The following is a 17,355-nucleotide window of genomic DNA, read 5'->3' as shown; positions in this document are numbered from 1 at the left end:
CCCTAACTGACATTTTTGACACTTTTGGGGGGACCAGTGACATTACTACAGTAATCAGTGCTAAAAATATGCACTGTTACTGTAATAATGACACTGGCAGGGAAGGGGTTAACAGTATAGGTGATCAAGGGGTTAAATGTGAGCCTAGGGGAGTAAATCTAACTGTGGGGGGACGTGGCTTCTAAAATGACCATAGAGACATGTGATCCTATATAGAAGGATCACATGAGCTCTATGATCATTCCAGAGAGAACAACGGTCAGCTGTGTTTACAACAGCTGACCGTTCTTCTCTCTCAGCGGGGAGCAATCGCGGGTGTCAGGCGGCAATCAGAGCCGCCTGACCCGTGCATCGGCTTCCCCGCTGCAGAGTGGGGGCGGGAGCGCACAATCGCCCCCTAGCTTCCCACGCGTGACCGACGGAGGTCTACGTCAGTTTGCGCAGGAGAGCCACCCTGCCGCAGTAAAGAAATGCTCCGGTAAAACTAAAAATAAGAACCCAAGTTTAGCCAAAACTTTCTTTATCAGTTTTCAAAGCATTGGATTTTCCTTTATTTACAGCGAGTAAAATAAGTATTGAACACGTCACCATTTTTCTAGGTAAATCTATTTCTAATGGTGCTTTTGAAATGAAATTTTCACCACATGTCGATAACAAACCATGTAATCCATACATACAAAGAAACTAAAACAAATAAGTTTCAGAATGAAGTTATGTGTAATAAAATGGAGTGACACATGGAAAAAATGTAACCTGCTAACTGAAGTTTATTTAATACTTTGTACAAAATCCTTTGTTGGTAATGACCGCTTCAAGACACCTCCTGGGCCTCTTCTATAACCACTTTACCACCGGAGGATTTTGCTGTCTTACGTCCAGGCCACTTTTTGAGATTCGGCACTGTGCGACTTTAACTGACAATTGCGCGGTCGTGCGACGCCGTACCCAAATGAAATTTACGTCCTTTTTTTTCCCACAAACAGAGCTTTCTTTTGGTGGTATTTGATCACCTGTGCGATTTTTTTTTTTTTTTTTTTTTTTTTTTTTTTTTTTTTTTTACTTTTTGCGCTATAAACAAAAAGAGAGCGTAAATTTTGAAAAAATAACAATATTTTTCACTTTTTTTTTTATATGAAATTCCCCCCCAAAAAAATGTAAAAATCAAAATTTTTTAAAATTTTTGGCCAATTTGTTTTCTGCTACCTATGTTTGGTAAAAAAAAATCACAATAAGCGTATTTTGATTGGTTTGCGCAAAAGTTATTGCGTTTACTAAGGAAGGGAAAGATTTCTGTCATTTTTGGTGTTTTTTTTTTTTTTTTTTAACGAGTAATGGCGGCGATCTGCGATTTTTTTTTTTTTTTTTTTTGCGGTACTGCGACATTGCGGCTGACAGATCGGACTCTTGACTGACATTTTTGACACTTTTGGGGGTACCAGTGACATTACTACAGTAATCAGTGCTATACATATGCACTGTTACTGTAAAAATGACACTGGCAGGGAAGGGGTTAATTTTATTGGAGAGAGAGGGGTTAATGTATGCCTGGTGCTTACTAACGTGTGTGGGGGGAGGTGACTGAGTGACACAAGGACAGATCGCAGGTTCAGCTATGCTGAACCCTGCAATCTGACCCTGCCTGTCACTTAGGAGAAAGGAGTAAACAAAGCGGGCGGATCTCCAGACTCGATTCCCCGACGATCGGGGAAGAGCAGCTGCTCCTCCCCTGGCCCGACTCCCGCTGTGACTGAATACAGCGGGAGCGAGCCTCCGGCGGCGCGCGCCGCCGAGGAAGGGGTGTGTCTGGCGACGTAGGTCTACGTCGCCAGACGATAACGAACCACTTTGCTGCAGTAGAGCTCTAGTGAGCAGACGGCAAGTGGTTAATCTTTAGTTCTTTCCGTCGATTTTCTATTGGATATAAGTCAGGTGATTGGCTGGGCCATTCTAGCAGCTTTATTTTCTTTCCTTAAAACCAATTGAGAGTTTCCTTGGCTTTGTGTTTGGGATCATTGTCTTGCTGAAATGTCCACCCTCGTTTCACCTTCATCATCCTGATAGATGGCAGCAGAAGTTTATCAAGAATGTCTTGGAACAATTTTCCATTCATCTTCAATGACATGAAGTTTGCCAGTACCGTATGCTGCAAAACAGCCCCACACCATGATGTTCCCACCTCCAAACCTCACTGTTGGTATGGGGGTGTTTTTGTTGTAATGTTCAGTGCCACTTGACCTCCAAACGTGTGTTATGGCATCCAAAGAGTTTAATTTTGGTCCCATCTGACCAGACTATATTCTCCCAGTATTTCACAGTTGTGCATCAAATTTTAAACGGGCTTCAACATGCTTTTTCTTCAGCAATGGAGTCCTGCGCGGTGAGCGTGCTTACAGGCCATGGCGGTTGAGTGCATTACTTCTTGGGTTTTTTTTTTTCATACAATTGTACCTGCTAATTCCAGGTCTTTCTGAGGTTTCTGAAGGTCTTCACAAGTGGTCCTTGGCTCTTGGACAACCCTTCTGATTCTTTTCACTCCTCTCAGAAATCCTGCAAGAAGCACCTGGTCGTGGCTGGTTTTTGGTGAAATTATGTTCTTTCCACTTACGACTTATGGCCCCAGCAGTGCTCACTGGAACATTCAGAAGTTTAGAAATCCTTCTGTAACCAATGGCATCAGTATGTTTTGCAACAATGAGGTTGCGAAGGTCTTGAGAGCGCTCTTTGCTTTTACCCATCATGAGATGTTTCTTGTGTGAAACCTTGGTAATGAGACACCTTTTTTAGGCCATCAGTTGAGACTGAACCAGCTGATAGTTACATAGTAGTTGAGGTTGAATAAAGACAATAGTCCATCCAGTTCAACCTGTGTAGGTGTGTGTGGCCGTAATCTTCTCTCATACCTCTGAATGTTCTGATCATTGAGATCTACGTCCAAGAGTCTTTTGAAAGCAACCATACTACAACCATAATTTGCACTGACAAGGGGCAGGATTGCTTTCCAATTATCAATAGATTTCAGCTGATGTCTTGGCTTTCCATGCCTTTTTACACCTCCCTTTCTTCGTGTGTTGAATACGTTTTCCCTGTGTAATTCTATTTTATTACACCTAATTTCTGAACCTATTTGTTTTCTTTGTACGTATGGGTTATTACGGACATGTGGTGAAAATTTCATGTCAATAGTACTTTTTATAAATACATTTACCTAGAAAAATGGTGACGTGTTCAATACTTATTTTACTCGCTGTATATCTCAAGATTGTGAAAAGTCAATCCAGTGTGTATAGCTTCCCCAGCTCTGGCAAGGCTGCTCTCATGAATCAGGGTGCTGCTAACAGAGATCCAAAGATAAAAGGTGTAATGGGTGCCAAACCAATGGTCATGGAATCCAAACAAGCCTTCATTGGTTCATATCGGGGGGGGGCGGAAAGTTAAACAGCCAATGTATTTTTAGGCCCCCGTACTCCAAAACTCTCAGGGAGAAAAAAAAATCAATGCATCCCTATGGTGATCATTTCTTCACCGCTGTTTAGAGGACCTAGTCCTCTTTGAGGGTGTATTGTTTTTTCTCTCTCGCTCATTGACAGACGCAGAATCCATATCTTGATATCCGTAGGGTATTACTGCCCCCTACAGGAGTAGGACCCTAGGCAGAAAAAAAGTTCTGGCTACACCTATGGGCAGTCCCAGGGGGTATATCCTCTCTCTCCCTGCTATAGGATGTCAGTTTTTTTTCTGCCTAGTCAGGAGTAAGGACCCAAGTTCCTTGCTGGGATCTCTGGTCCTGGCAAGCTTTTTTAGATAATTCCTTTTTTAGCTAGCTTTTTTTCTCCGAATTGTTCCTGTGATGTCTACAAGCAATTATTATGGTGATCATTTATCCACCGCTGTTTAGAGGACCTGGTCCTCTTTGTGGGTGTATTGTTTTTTTTTTCAGGTGGGCTCCAGTTGTTTTGGTTGAGCTCCTGTTTACCTGGTTGGCTATAGTTAGCCTTGGGAGTTTCTTTTTTGCTGTTCCCACCCCTCTTTTTTAACACTGCTTTGGGACTTCCCAATGGTTAGGAATATCAGGAGCTGTGTACGAAGGAGAAAATGGGATTTTTGACTTACCGTAAAATCCATTTCTCGGATGTTCATTGAAGGACACAGCACCCACCCCTCTGTGGAGTTGTAACTCTTCTGACACTGCTTGTAACAAAACTGAGTACCTATAGCAAAGAGAGGGAGTTACCCCCTGAGACTGCCCATAGGTATAGCCAGACTTTTTATCTGCCTAATGTCCTACTCCTGTAGGAGGCAGTATAACCCAATGGTTAAGAAGATCGGGAGCTCTGTCTGTCAATGAATATCAGAGAAATTGATTTTACGGTAAGTCAAAAATCCAATTTTTCCAGGGTACTGCTTAGGCACAATAAACACTTCTAGATGTTCCCTGCAGCATAGGAAATCTTCACTGTAGAGCTCCCTGTTTTTAGCAAGCTTGCAGAAAAGTATGTATACCTCACCGATTGATTGATTGGTTTTGCTTGTTACTAGATTTTTTTTTTGTTTTTTACACCTACAAATCTGTATCTTTGAGTATTTGAGTAATCTAAAGGCACCGGTGGGACCCAGGCATTTGTATGTTTGCCTTTCATCATCAGTGTCTTCTTCTGTTTCCCCGCACAGGCAGTCTCTTGGACTTTCTAAAAAGTGATATGGGCAGCTACCTCCGACTTCCACAGCTTGTAGATATGGCTGCACAGGTACGTCTGTTTACCTTTATTTAACCACTTCAATGCCAGGTATTTTCACCCCCTTCCTGCCCAGGCCAATTTTCAGCTTTCAGTGCTGTCGCACTGTGAATGACAATTGCGTGGCCATGCAAAGCTGTACCCATAAGAAATTTTATCTTTTTTTCACACAAATAGAGCTTTCTTTTGGTGGTATTTAATCACCATTGGGTTTTTTTCCTAAATAAATGGAAAAAGGCCAAAAATGTTGGAAAAAAAAAACACGTTTTTCTTTGTTTCTGTTTTTAAATTTTCAAATCTATCTTCATAATTTTAGGCAAAAAATGTATTCTGCTAAATTTTTTTTGGGTGAAAATAACCCAAATCACTTTAAATTATTTAGTTTGTAGGAAAGTTAGTCCACAAACTACAGCAAATATCTGAAAATCCTCTGATGTACTAATGGCCTATCTCATTTCTTGAGCCCTGAAAACACCAGAACAGTACAAATATCCCCCAATGTTCTCTTTTTTGAAAAGTAGATAGTCCAAGGTATTTAGTAAGAGGCATGGCGAGTTTTTTGAAGTTGTAATTTTTTTGTTACAATTATTTTTTTTTTTTTTTTTTTTTAATTTAAAAAAAGTTTTTTTTTTTTTTTTTTTTTTTTTTTTACATTCTGTCACCAGTGTAGTAGTGTTATAGTAACACTGTGCTTCTCTGGGGAAGTGATCAGGATTTTTTTTTTACACATTATGATTGTTTATACCAGTGAATTTTACTGTTATAAGCATCCATTTTTACTGAATGAAACGGATTCATTCAGCCCCAGTTCACATTTGTGCGATTGCGGAGATCGCATGTAATTCGGAGGGCACTGCTCCTAAATTAAATGCGATCTCATATGCGGTGCGAATTTCAGCCATACACTTTGGCTGAATTCGCACCGCATCCGCAATAAACTCGCACATGAGGCTTTTCACACTATTGCAATCCAAATCTGTGCGAACTTGCAGATCGCACTGCGATATGCGATCACAACTGGGGGTGTCGTTAACTTTTAATTAACACCCCCGGCGTATCGCATATGGCAGTGTGAACTGCCAGAGGTGTGGATACGATGTGGGATCACGCTGCATATTCGCAGCGTTCAAATGTGAACCGGCACCTAATGTGTTTTGTTGTGATTAGCTGTGATTGGTCGCATGTAATTACATTGTACAGATGGGCTGTGATTGGCCCTGTCTGTACCATGTGATTAGTGTGACCAATCACAGCTAGCAACACAATTGTACACAATGGATTGCATGAAAGGAAGCCTCCATTGTTTACAACTGTCATGTGATCTACTCTGATTGTTCACAGTGATCACATGGTACCGGCAGCGAACCGGTACACTGATCAGTCATCAGCTGTGTCGGATGGACACAGCCAATGACAGATCCCGCCGCAGCGCAGCCCCATCCTGGAGGATGTCCTATGATGTCCCTATCCAGTCACATGCTGTGGATAGGGGTGACCAAGTTTATTTTATTTAACTACAGCAGATCCAATCACCAACCCGGTCTGTGCGGTTCTGTGTAAATTTGAATGAACAAAATTCCAAATCCTTAGAAAGAATGCAATTCTGTGTATTCAGGGGTTTGCCAGGTGTTCAATTTTAAAGCCCAACTGTGGGCAAAAAAAGTTTTCCCTTGCAGTGGGGCTGTGTTTGCACTGCAAGGGTTGCCTGGTCGTTTTTGCCTAGGGGATTGGAGAAGGGAGATACACTTGCCTAATCCTCTGATCCTACCTGCAGAAGACAAGTCCCTGTAACTCCTGCAATAAGCTTTCTGTTGGCCCCTGGACAAAACAAGCAGTTAACCCATGCAGTGCCCGGTGTTGGGCTTTAACCACTTCGATACCGGGCGATTTCTGGCACTACGCTCCTACATGTAAAAATCATCAGTTTTTTGCTAGAAAATTACTCGGAACCCCCAAACATTCTATGTTTTTTTTGTTTTTTTTTAGCAGAGACCATAGGGAATAAAATTGCGGCAACTTTTTATGTCACACGGTATTTGTGGAAAAAAATTTCAAACGTGTTTTTTTTTTTTGGGGAAAAAAAATCTGTTTTATGAATTTAAAAAAAAAAACAAAACACTAAAGTTAGCCCAATTTGTTTGTATATTGTGAAAGATGATGTTACGCCGAGTAAATAGATACCTAACATGTCACACTTTAAAATTGCGCACACTCGTGGAATGACGCCAAACTTCGGTACTTAAAATATATCTATAGGTGACGCTTTCAATTTTTTTTACTGGTTACCAGTTCAGAGTTACAGTGGAGGCCTTGAGCTAGAATTGTTGCTCTCGCTCTAAGGTTCGCAGTGATACCTCACATGTATGGATTGATTTCCGTTTACATATGTGGCCGCGATGAACGCTTGCGTTCGCAGGGACAGGGGCACTTCACATTTTTTTTTTTTTTTTTACACTTTCCCTTTTAATTTTTTTAAATCACTTTTATTCCTATTACAAGGAATGTAAACATCCCTTGTAATAGGAATAGTGAATGACAGGTTCTCTTTATGGGGAGATTTGGGGTCAGTAACCTCTCTCCTACCGGCTAGAAAACCTGAAATTAAAAAAAAAAAAAAAAACGATCTCGTCTATTTAGACGAGATCAGTGCGGTATTGAAAACTGCCAGGTCGGGCGTGACGTCATCGCGTCGCGCCCGGGCCTCGGAGATTCATAGAGACTGCTGGGGACCATCTGGTCCTCACAGTCACTATGATGTACTTCCACCAGCGGCCGATTCCTTCTCCGGCTCACCGATCGCAAGGATGAGCCGGTAGAAGCATCGGATGGGAGGGGGGGGGGAGGGGATGTCCCCTCCCGCCACCTGTAAGAATGACCCGCTATGATTGTTCCTATGGTGAAGGGAATCGCCGGCTGAAAAAAAAAGATATCTGAATGATGCGAGTAGCTGCAGGCATCATTCAGATATCCCCACTTAAATCCCAGGACGTCATATGACGTCCAGCAGTAAGGAAGTGGTTACATTTATTTTAAAGGGTTAATGTGGGGTGAATTAGACAGCCGGTTTGCCCTCTCAGTGTGACGTTTTCAGTTAGAATAGTCTGCGCTTTTCAAAAATAGCTTCAATGTACAAGTCATCCGGATTTCTTTTATGGTAGATTTCCTCTGGAATGGCTTATGTAGAGCGGATGAACTACGTCCATCGTGATCTCCGGGCTGCCAACATCCTCGTAGGAGAGAACCTGGTATGTAAGGTAGCCGACTTTGGACTGGCTCGTCTGATAGAAGATAATGAATACACAGCAAGACAAGGTATGTCCACAATCTCTGAATCACCATCCACACAGCGGTCTGCTGATAATTATACACATATGCCACTTAATTATATACTGGGGCTTGTTTATCTTTAGTATGCGGCTGCTCCATATTATTATGCTGTACCCGCTGTTTTTCTGTTTACACAGCGTTCTAAACTAGATTTACAAAAACACCATGTATCCTCCTTTCTTAAAGTGAAACTCTAGGCTACTTTCATGGCGCTTTTCCACTGCATGGTACAGATCGGTTTGGCTTGGTTTGGCGCTTTTCCACTGGATGGTACCGCATGGTACGTGTTAGAACGGTTCGGTACGGCGGCGCTTTTCCACTACATGGTACGGCTCGCTTAAACAGTACCACCTCGGTTGGGGTTCCAAGCAGGCCGTACCAATACCATATCCCACAATCCTTTGCATGCAGCATTGATTGTTTGTCACTACTAGCCACTGATTGGTCAGAGAATCGTTGTAATCCCACCCACTTACTACTTAATGGAAAAGCAAACAGAGCCGAGTAGAGCCAATACAGTGCTGAAAGGTGCCAACTCGTACCACGCAGTGGAAAAGCAAAGTGAGCCGAGCTGGGCCAAGCAGTGCCGAGGGGAGCCGAGCCGGTACTTGCAGTGGAAAAGTGCCATTAGTGTGCAAATCTTTTGCATTATTAATGGAATCTGTGCATTTAGGAGACCCTGTCACCTTGTCCAGTCAGGGTGACCTGAGAGGACTTGTGTAAGGCCCACCGCCTGCTGCTGCATAATACTCGGTGCTTCCAGTGAAACCATGCAATGCCCAGGCAAAGCAGCAAATCTCTAGGCCCAATGCTTGTCACATAACCTAGAATGATTTCACTACTCCCTCTAAGCTTTGACCCAAGCCGATACAGGACAGCAACAGAGGAGGAAAGAGTGTAGGGGGGTCGACGTGGCTTTTAAAGGTACAGGGGTGTGAAACTCAATTTAACCGCGGGCCGCATCAGCATTATGGTTGCCCTCAAAGGGCTGCTTGTATGTCCAGAGCACCCCATGCCCCCTTACACGAGATGTCAAGAACCGCCCCCAGCTTTAGAAGTCAAGAGTCACCCACCCTTCCTTACATCACAATGCACTCCCTTACCTTGTGCTGCTGCCCGGAAAAAGATGCGGGTGGATCTGGGAAGAAGTGCAGGGTCTGGAGAACCAGAGGAGGGCTGGAGTAGGCTTCCAGAGTCTGCTGAGACCAGGGAAAACAAAGGCAAGGTGGTGTTGCGGCTGCACAGAGAGGTGTAGGATCTGTAGGAGGAGTTCTGCCCTCCTCTCTGCTGCGAAATGCTGAGAAATTGGGGGAGGGTGCCTTTCTGCAGCTGCACAGAGGAGTGCAGGATCTGGCAAAGGAGTTCTGTCCTCTCTGCTGCCGGCTACAGAGACAAGGTGGGGACAGAGACAAGGGGGGTGCCGCAGCTTCAGGAGAGGAGTGAGCGCCACATGAAATGGCCTGGGGGGCCGCATTCAGCCCGCGGGCCTTGTGTTTGACACCTGTGCCCTAGGGGGTAAGCCTGCTTTCCGATTTTGGGCCATTGAAAAAGCATGCAACTGGTGAAGTCTGAAATGTTTGAATTATTTTCCAGCAGACTTTTTCCAGGTCAGCAAAACGCTAGCTTGTTAAGTCTCTGCCAAGAAATGATAGCACTGGAACTGGTATTCATATGAACAACTGACCAGATTCTCTAGATTACTGTCCTCACAGGATCTCTTAAGGGAAATTTCCACTTTCAGGCAAAGTGCAGTTATCCTGGTAGGTGACCTAATCATTCCCCCTTCTCCACAGAGATATACTTTACCTCAATCCAATCCAACAGGAATGGGAAATTTTTCACATCCCGCACCACATGTCCTCTGTCTCCTGGTTTTGCCTACGCAGTAGAGCCCCATAGTAGCCTAGGAGGCTGCACTACCCGGCCAGATAAAGAAATGTGAATGTGATTTTCCTGTTTTTATGCTTGCTGTACAATAGTGCAGTGATTGGTTTACACATATAGTATTGTATTTCTTCCTCTAGTAGTTGTCTGTATTTCATTAGTCACTTAAGCTGGCCATAGACATATCAAAATTCGGCATTTTCAGCAGAATCCAACCGGTGGCTATACCTGCCAGCAGTAAAAGGAGAGACAGGAAGAGCGCCTCTAAGTGCAGTAGTATTTATTAAAACTCAACAAAGCACACTTACATGGAGTAATAAAATACAAGCTCATCAGATGAAAGGATCCGATGGTGGCGTAGTGCGGTATGTCTGTGATCCAAGGCCGGGGCTGAGATGGTGGCTGGAGGCGAGGCGAGTGCATGCAATCTGTGTCTTCCGGGGACCAGTTTGCACCGCAACGTAGACAGCGCGTGACGTCACCAAACGGGCGGAAGGGGAACACAACGTGTTTCAGAGCATGCGCAACGGCCCCACTGGGCATGCGCACTCCTTTTTCAAGTTTTGTCAAGTCACTACGCCACCATCGTCTCCTTTCATTTCATCTGATGAGCTGCATATATATTTATTATATGCAGCATTGACCTCATTTAAAGTCCCCCTTCCCCCCCCCCTTTTCCTTTATGCTTCGATACAGTAGTTAGGAGGACAACAAGGATTATTACTCCCGTAAGCTCGGAGGAGTCAAAAGTAAGGGGGTTGGATGTCCAGCCACCCCAGATTTTGTCAAATAAGTGAGGACAACTTCTCAATTCAAAAGTACTTTTATACAGAGGAAGGCAACCGTTGACTAGCTGAAGCCAAGTGCGTGGGTCATTTTAATGCGCCTATAAAGCCCCGTACACACATACTGATCGTCGGCCGAACATTCGGCCGTCTTTTGTCCAGGGCTGTCGTGTCTGTTGAAAACTGCAAAAGACTGCACACGAATTTTGTCGGCCAACAACAGCCGACTGCAGAAAAGATGTCATGTGATGGTCAACTTTCCTTGTCTTTTTTTTTCTTTTCTGAGCATGCTCAGTCTTGCTAATCTGCTGTCTGTCGGCCGAAATCTGTACTGACTGGCGAACAATCGGCCGTTCTGGTGTTGGCCAACAAAAATTTTAATGCCTGCACGCCGAAAATGCGCTGTCGGCTGTCGGAAGCATCATACTAACAAGCCTACAATCGGCCGATCGGTCGTCGGCCGAATATTTACGGCCGACAATCGGTACGTGTGTACGGGGCTTTAGTCACTGGGGTTGATTTTCTAAAACTGGAGAGTGCAAAATCTGATGCAGCTGTGCATGGTAGCCAATCGGCTTCTAACTTCAGCTTGTTCAATTAAGCTTTGACAAAAAAAAAAAAAAAAAAACTGGAAGCTGATTGGTTTCTATGCAGAACTGCACCAGATTTTGCAGTCTCCAGTTTTATTAAATCAACCCCATTGTGTTGAGAGTGCACGCTTTTAGTTCGCTGTGTATACATTTCAGGTGTGTGTTAGCCTGTGTGGATTTGCTGCAACAGCAGGTCGTCTGGTCTACATCATTTGCTACATTTTTTTAGCATGTGTTTTTCTATTTGTCCTGGATAGCACTATCAATAAAGTTTTTTGCAGTTGAATACCAGAGTTGAGCCTTCCTTTTTGCAACTGGTTCGGAGGTGATTGTCTATAATCCCCATTTCTTTTTGTGTACATTACAGGTAACACACCAATAAGACAGGTAACTACCAATAACTACAACATCTCATTGTAAATATATGTACTCATTTCTCTCTATTAGGTGCCAAGTTTCCTATTAAGTGGACTGCTCCAGAAGCTGCCCTGTATGGACGATTCACTATTAAATCAGATGTCTGGTCATTTGGAATTCTTCTAACAGAACTGACTACTAAAGGAAGAGTGCCATATCCCGGTTAGTATGACATGAGACTGGTTACAGAAAATATGTAGAAGAAAGAGTGACGGTGTTCTGTCAGAAAACCCTACCCCATCAGATTTCCCTACCTACGTCATTTCCGGTGCGGGTTTGTCATTCACCAGCTGTAGTCGCGTCACACGTCCTACTGCGCATGCGCGGAATAGGTAGGGAATTTTGATAACATCGTAAGGGCTGAGGCACAAGTCCTACTGCGCATGAGTGGGCGCATGCGCACCAACGGGTCGGGCAGCGGCATCTCTTATAACAAACATACATCCGATCTCCATGGCACACACTGCGCCGAGCCGACAATGGGAAAATCCTATTCCCTACCCTCACGTGCACGCCGACTGTCTCATTGTCGGGTCGGCACAGTGTGGGGCATGGAGATCGGATTGTCAAGTCGGTGCAGTGTCGGGTCAGCGCAGTGTGGGCCATGGAGATTGGATGGATGTTTGTTATAAGAGATCCCGCTGCCCGACCCGTTGGTGTGCATGTACACTAGGATTTTTGTCTGTCCCCTTACGATGCTATCAAAATTCCCTACCTATTCTGTGCATTTTGAATTCTAAACTAGTGTGTTTTTAATGCAGTGAGGAAAGTGCAAAGGGAACGTGGGTTTCCCACACTGCGTTCTGGTGTGAACAAACCCCTACTGAGGATAGGTCCTGTTTGCAGCAGCATGGCCCTATGATTGCATTTATCTTTGCTGTGAAAAAGCTTTTCCTGGCCTCCAAGGGAAGGTACTGTTTGGAGACCAGCTCTATATAGAGCAGAATGAGCAGATTGTTCACAGTACAGGAGGAGGATGATGTACTCAGTATTGCTGGAACTGGGTAACCCATCATGAAGACCATTTTTCAGAGACTGCTGTCACAAGTACAGATGCAGTGTTTTTAATGAAAGTGCAGTTCTGTTTGAGAGACACTGCCACTTCGCCTTTTCAAGGATCAGCTCTCACACTGTAGTTGATTTGGGCAACAGCCACCCAAGGATGGGTGAATTTATATCCATTCTCAAGGTTCTTGCATACAACTCCTTGGAGATTTCCAAAGCTCCACTATTACCAACAAGGGGTGCTATTCACTCGGAATAATCGTTCTGGTATAACGTTGACCCCTGGCCCTGTGCTATGTATTTTAGGATACGCAGATCCCAATATGTTTGACCCACATTTATCACTCTCAAATATAGGAGCTATTTTCATTGCCTATAAGTGGTTCTAAAAACTCAAAGTTTTTTACTTTGATGCATTCTGAGCATGAAGGTAAGAAACAGTCTGTGTGCAGCAGCCCCCCTGAATACTTGATCCCTATTGCGATCCAGTGACGTGCACGAGAGTCTCGGCTCTCACCATTGGCTCCCTATGCTGTCAATCACAGCCAGTGAGCCAATGAGAAGAGAGAGGGGGCGGGGCAAGCTGTTTTGTTCTGGGGGATTTCAGCAGGAAGGTGAAGCCAGAAGTGCTGGTGGGGGACCTGAGGAGAATTGAGGATTGAGGCTGCTCTGTGCAAAACCACTGCACAGAGCAGGTAAGTATAACATGTTTGTTGTTTAAAAAAAAAATACTTGACTTTAATATCGCTTTAATTGCTTACCGATGGGTGTCTGCAAAACCCCCCCACTGTAATTTAATATATATCAGAAATGAACAAATATGTTATGAAAATGTCTGAAAGTCCTACATATCGCCCCATGCAAATTTGAAGCAATTTGGTTTACCAGATAGAGGTGAATCTGCCCCTTCTCTTGCTCTGTAATTGTTACACTTTTACCTGTGGAATAGCTACTATGTATTTTCTTACTGTCCAGGTGTGTTTCCACTATACTTACCCACTGTAAATGCTGTGTGCATTTTATGCTGCTTCCATATGCTTCTTCTGTATACACCTTTTGACATTTATGTGCTATGTTATCATCTTTTATCTTCTTCTTCTGTTTTTTTTTTTTTTTTCGTTTTTTTTTGTAAAAGTAGTAAAAAAAAACCCTTGCTAAATCAAATGATTTGAAAGAAAAGGATATGTGAATATAACTTGCTGGCAGACAACGGTCACTTTGGCCTGAAAAGGGCAAAGTGCCAGTGTCCTATCATATTTTTTATGATATTTAATATGTTCATTTGTAGCAACTAGGGGATACCCCCCCTGTCCATCTGCTTTTTCTTACTTCTAATTGGCTTCGCCCCACAGGGATGGTAAACCGAGAGGTCCTGGACCAAGTGGAGCGTGGGTATCGAATGCCCTGCCCTCCTGACTGCCCCGAATCCCTCCACGATCTGATGTTGCAGTGTTGGAGAAAAGACCCAGAAGAGCGGCCAACGTTTGAATACTTACAGGCATTCTTAGAAGACTATTTCACTGCCACCGAGCCCCAATACCAACCTGGGGACAACCTCTAGGGAAGACAATCGGAGCTTACACAGTGATCTCTAGCAAACTGTTTCACAGCCCCTGAGATGTCCGACACAGATGCAATACTTTCCACATCCTCTGCAGGCTTTCAAGCTTATTAAGCTATAGGCTGAAGTGGGAATGTTGGTCCAACGTGGTAACCATACATAAAAATAGAACCACTTTCTCCTTCAGTAATGTTTTGCCTCCATGTTTCCACAGTAGAGACGTTGCCTGATATCCATTGCATTCTGGTCCCAGATCATCTTCTGCGGCTCCTAAAAAATGTTGCCTGCTGAATCCTTTTATAAAGTACTCCGTATCTTTTTTTTTTTTTTTTCTTTCCCTTTATCTACAAATCAGAAACTAGCTTGTCAGTATGTTGTCCTCGAAGACCAATCTCAATTCACCGGTTTGTCTGAGAAATACTACTTTGTACATTTGCTCAGGAGGAAATGCCACTCCTTCGTCTCTTTCCTTGGACTTCTAGCAGTTAAAAACGTTAAAGACTTTTTGGATTATTGCAAATTCCGTGTTTTGTATGTTCAGCTGTGGGTGGTTTTTGGGGTCTTCCAGAACTCTACAGACCTCTTCTTCTTGAGGGCCAAAGTCCCACTTGTCTTCCACCCCCACCTGCCTTCCTCATGATGTGGAGGACTTGTCTTTTTTTTTATAAAGAAGAGATTAGACTGTATCCAGATACTCTTTGTACCATCACTAACTCTTTATCCAAGGCCTGACACTGACTGTTCCCTTATAGCATCCTGATCTGCAGAATGACCATTATCGGCCTCAGCTGCATTTGTAATATCACGTCCACTGCAGGAGTTGTCAAGATCTTCCTTGAAGGATAACTGTAGTTGATACCCCTCTCAAGCACAAGCCCATAGTCTTATACTCTCTTGTCCACTTAAGCCAAATCCATGCTTTGTGGACCATGGGGAGCTACACAGTTGCCTTTTGTAGACTCTCATTGCTGGTCTTGATTCTCTGAATAAAAAAATATTTTTCTATGGAGAGGATGATTGTCATTGGGATGCTTTGATGGCCTTTCCATAGCAATGAATGACATTTTTCAGCACATGGACAGAGAAGTATGGGACCAGCGGAGAGAGCTTTGAGGGGTGGCTATATGGCTCCCCATGGGGATGCACAGTGAGTATCTGCCATGATTGTGTACAGATGGGTATAAGACTGTGCGGTTGTATTGGGGGGAGTGAAAGGATTACTGTACAAAACCACAGTTATCCTTTTACATATTTGCTTACTTATAGATAGATGTTCCCTTTCTTTTGAGTGGGTTTTGCAGCAGAAGGTACAGAAAACAAAATTTAAATTTATCTTTACATAAAAAAGGTCAAGTAGGTTACTGGAGAGCAATAAAACTCTGAACTACGTGTTACCTCTATACCTGATATATTGGTTATTGGTGGACATATATGGGATGAATTATCTTGTACTCACTCCTCCTGGTGTCTTCTGTGTGATCTAAAACATCCATCAGAGAGCTTCTTTTTCATTGTCATGTCCATTAGAGTTCTGCAGACCACACTGCTGGATTAAGAAGCCAGTGGGTGATTCCGATGACCAAATTGAATCTATTCTTGGGTAAACCTATTTTTTTTTTTTCATTGGAAGATGGAACACTGTGCATCATAAGGCCCAAATCCAGCCAAAACTTTTTTTTTTTTAATTTTAGGCTTTGGGAAGAGTACACACTTCTGTGAAACATGTATTGCGGTCCATGACCTGGCTCGTGGAACCTTTGCTTCGCTTGGGACATGAAGGCACAGATAGCAACTAATGGAGATTCTGTTTCTGGGTTGGTACCTCAAGCCAAGAATTTGTGTAGGTGGGGACTTTTTAGGCAAGTAATGTTATTTAATACCGTTTTGTAAAATGAAACAGAAATTTAATATTATAAACTTGTGATACATATATACAGTGTACAACGATATGTTGTGACGGGTTAGAGACCCTTGTGAAAGAGGTGTCAATAGTAGGAATGGGTGACAGGTGTTGATTAAAGTGACTTTTTTTAGGAAGAAATCCTCTCTTCGGTTAGAGAATTTCTCCTGCGTCTTTTCCCAACGCGTTTCGGCTCTCAGACGAGCCTTTTTCAAGGGTGGTTGTCACCAGCTATCAGTGTTTTCTCCGTGTGTAAAGTCACTTTAATCAACACCTGTCACCCATTCCTACTATTGACACCTCTTTCACAAGGGTCTCTAACCCGTCACAACATATCGTTGTACACTGTATATATGTATCACAAGTTTATAATATTAAATTTCTGTTTCATTTTACAAAACGGTATTAATAATATTACTTGCCTAAAAAGTCCCCACCTACACAAATTCTTGGCTTGAGGTACCAACCCAGAAACACATTTAAATTGGGATGACGACAAACCCTGTATTCTTTAATAAGCGGATAGAGATCAAAAAACCCCTTCCACTAATGGAGATTCTAACTCTTGTTCATTTTGCAGGAAAGAAGTACAGTCCTGTGTCCTTGCTGGAAGGATTTCCCATCACTTCCTGTCCCAATAGAAAGTGAAGGAATATTTACCCACTTGGAATGGAAATAAAACCTGATGGGGAATACAATCCTGCCCTACTGTCCACAACTAAATAAAAAAAGAAAAAAAAAAAAAGCTTTGGCTGAATTGGGCATTAAAGTGTCCTAAAGGACTGTGTCTCTGTTACCTACAGAAACCAACCAGAGCCCCAGGCTTAATCTTTTTGAACTAGTTAAATGCTTTAGGGGACATTTGGACTTGCATGCATGTTGCATTCATGTTACTGAGCCAATTCCTTTTAGGGCTTTGGAAGATGTGCCCAAAAAAGGGTAGGTATGGACAAAAGACTAGTCAGTAGCTTTTTGCCATTAATTCTGGGCTGTCCTATGCTGCCCAATGGATACCGGATTGTCACCTGATTCAGCCAAAAAAAAAGGTCTGTTGGAAAACACTCACCCAGTGTCTTTGGCCACCCTAGTCTGCACTACAAGACTGACCGATGAAATCGCTTGCTCTAAACTACACGTTTCTTTTCAGACCCTT

The 17,355-nt window shown here is 43.3% G+C and overlaps 1 protein-coding gene across 2 annotated transcripts in view; it reads left to right on the top strand.

Moving 5' to 3' along the window:
- SRC (SRC proto-oncogene, non-receptor tyrosine kinase) overlaps positions 1-14,404 on the top strand; it is a 131,950-nt gene extending 117,546 nt beyond the window's left edge. For both annotated transcript variants that reach the window (XM_082271234.1, XM_082271235.1), the window contains 4 exons: positions 4,669-4,745; positions 7,892-8,045; positions 11,767-11,898; positions 14,094-14,404. In XM_082271234.1, coding sequence (XP_082127360.1) covers positions 4,669-4,745; positions 7,892-8,045; positions 11,767-11,898; positions 14,094-14,302 — 572 coding nt within the window. In that variant the 3' untranslated portion in view covers positions 14,303-14,404. The remainder of the gene's footprint in view (positions 1-4,668; positions 4,746-7,891; positions 8,046-11,766; positions 11,899-14,093) is intronic.
- The last annotated feature ends 2,951 nt before the right edge of the window (positions 14,405-17,355 follow it).

This window comes from Pelophylax lessonae (genome assembly GCF_965119305.1).
Source record: "Pelophylax lessonae genome assembly, chromosome: 11".
Taxonomy (NCBI): domain Eukaryota; kingdom Metazoa; phylum Chordata; class Amphibia; order Anura; family Ranidae; genus Pelophylax; species Pelophylax lessonae.
Note: the sequence above shows the minus strand (reverse complement) of the source record. Positions and strands in the feature narration are given on the sequence as shown.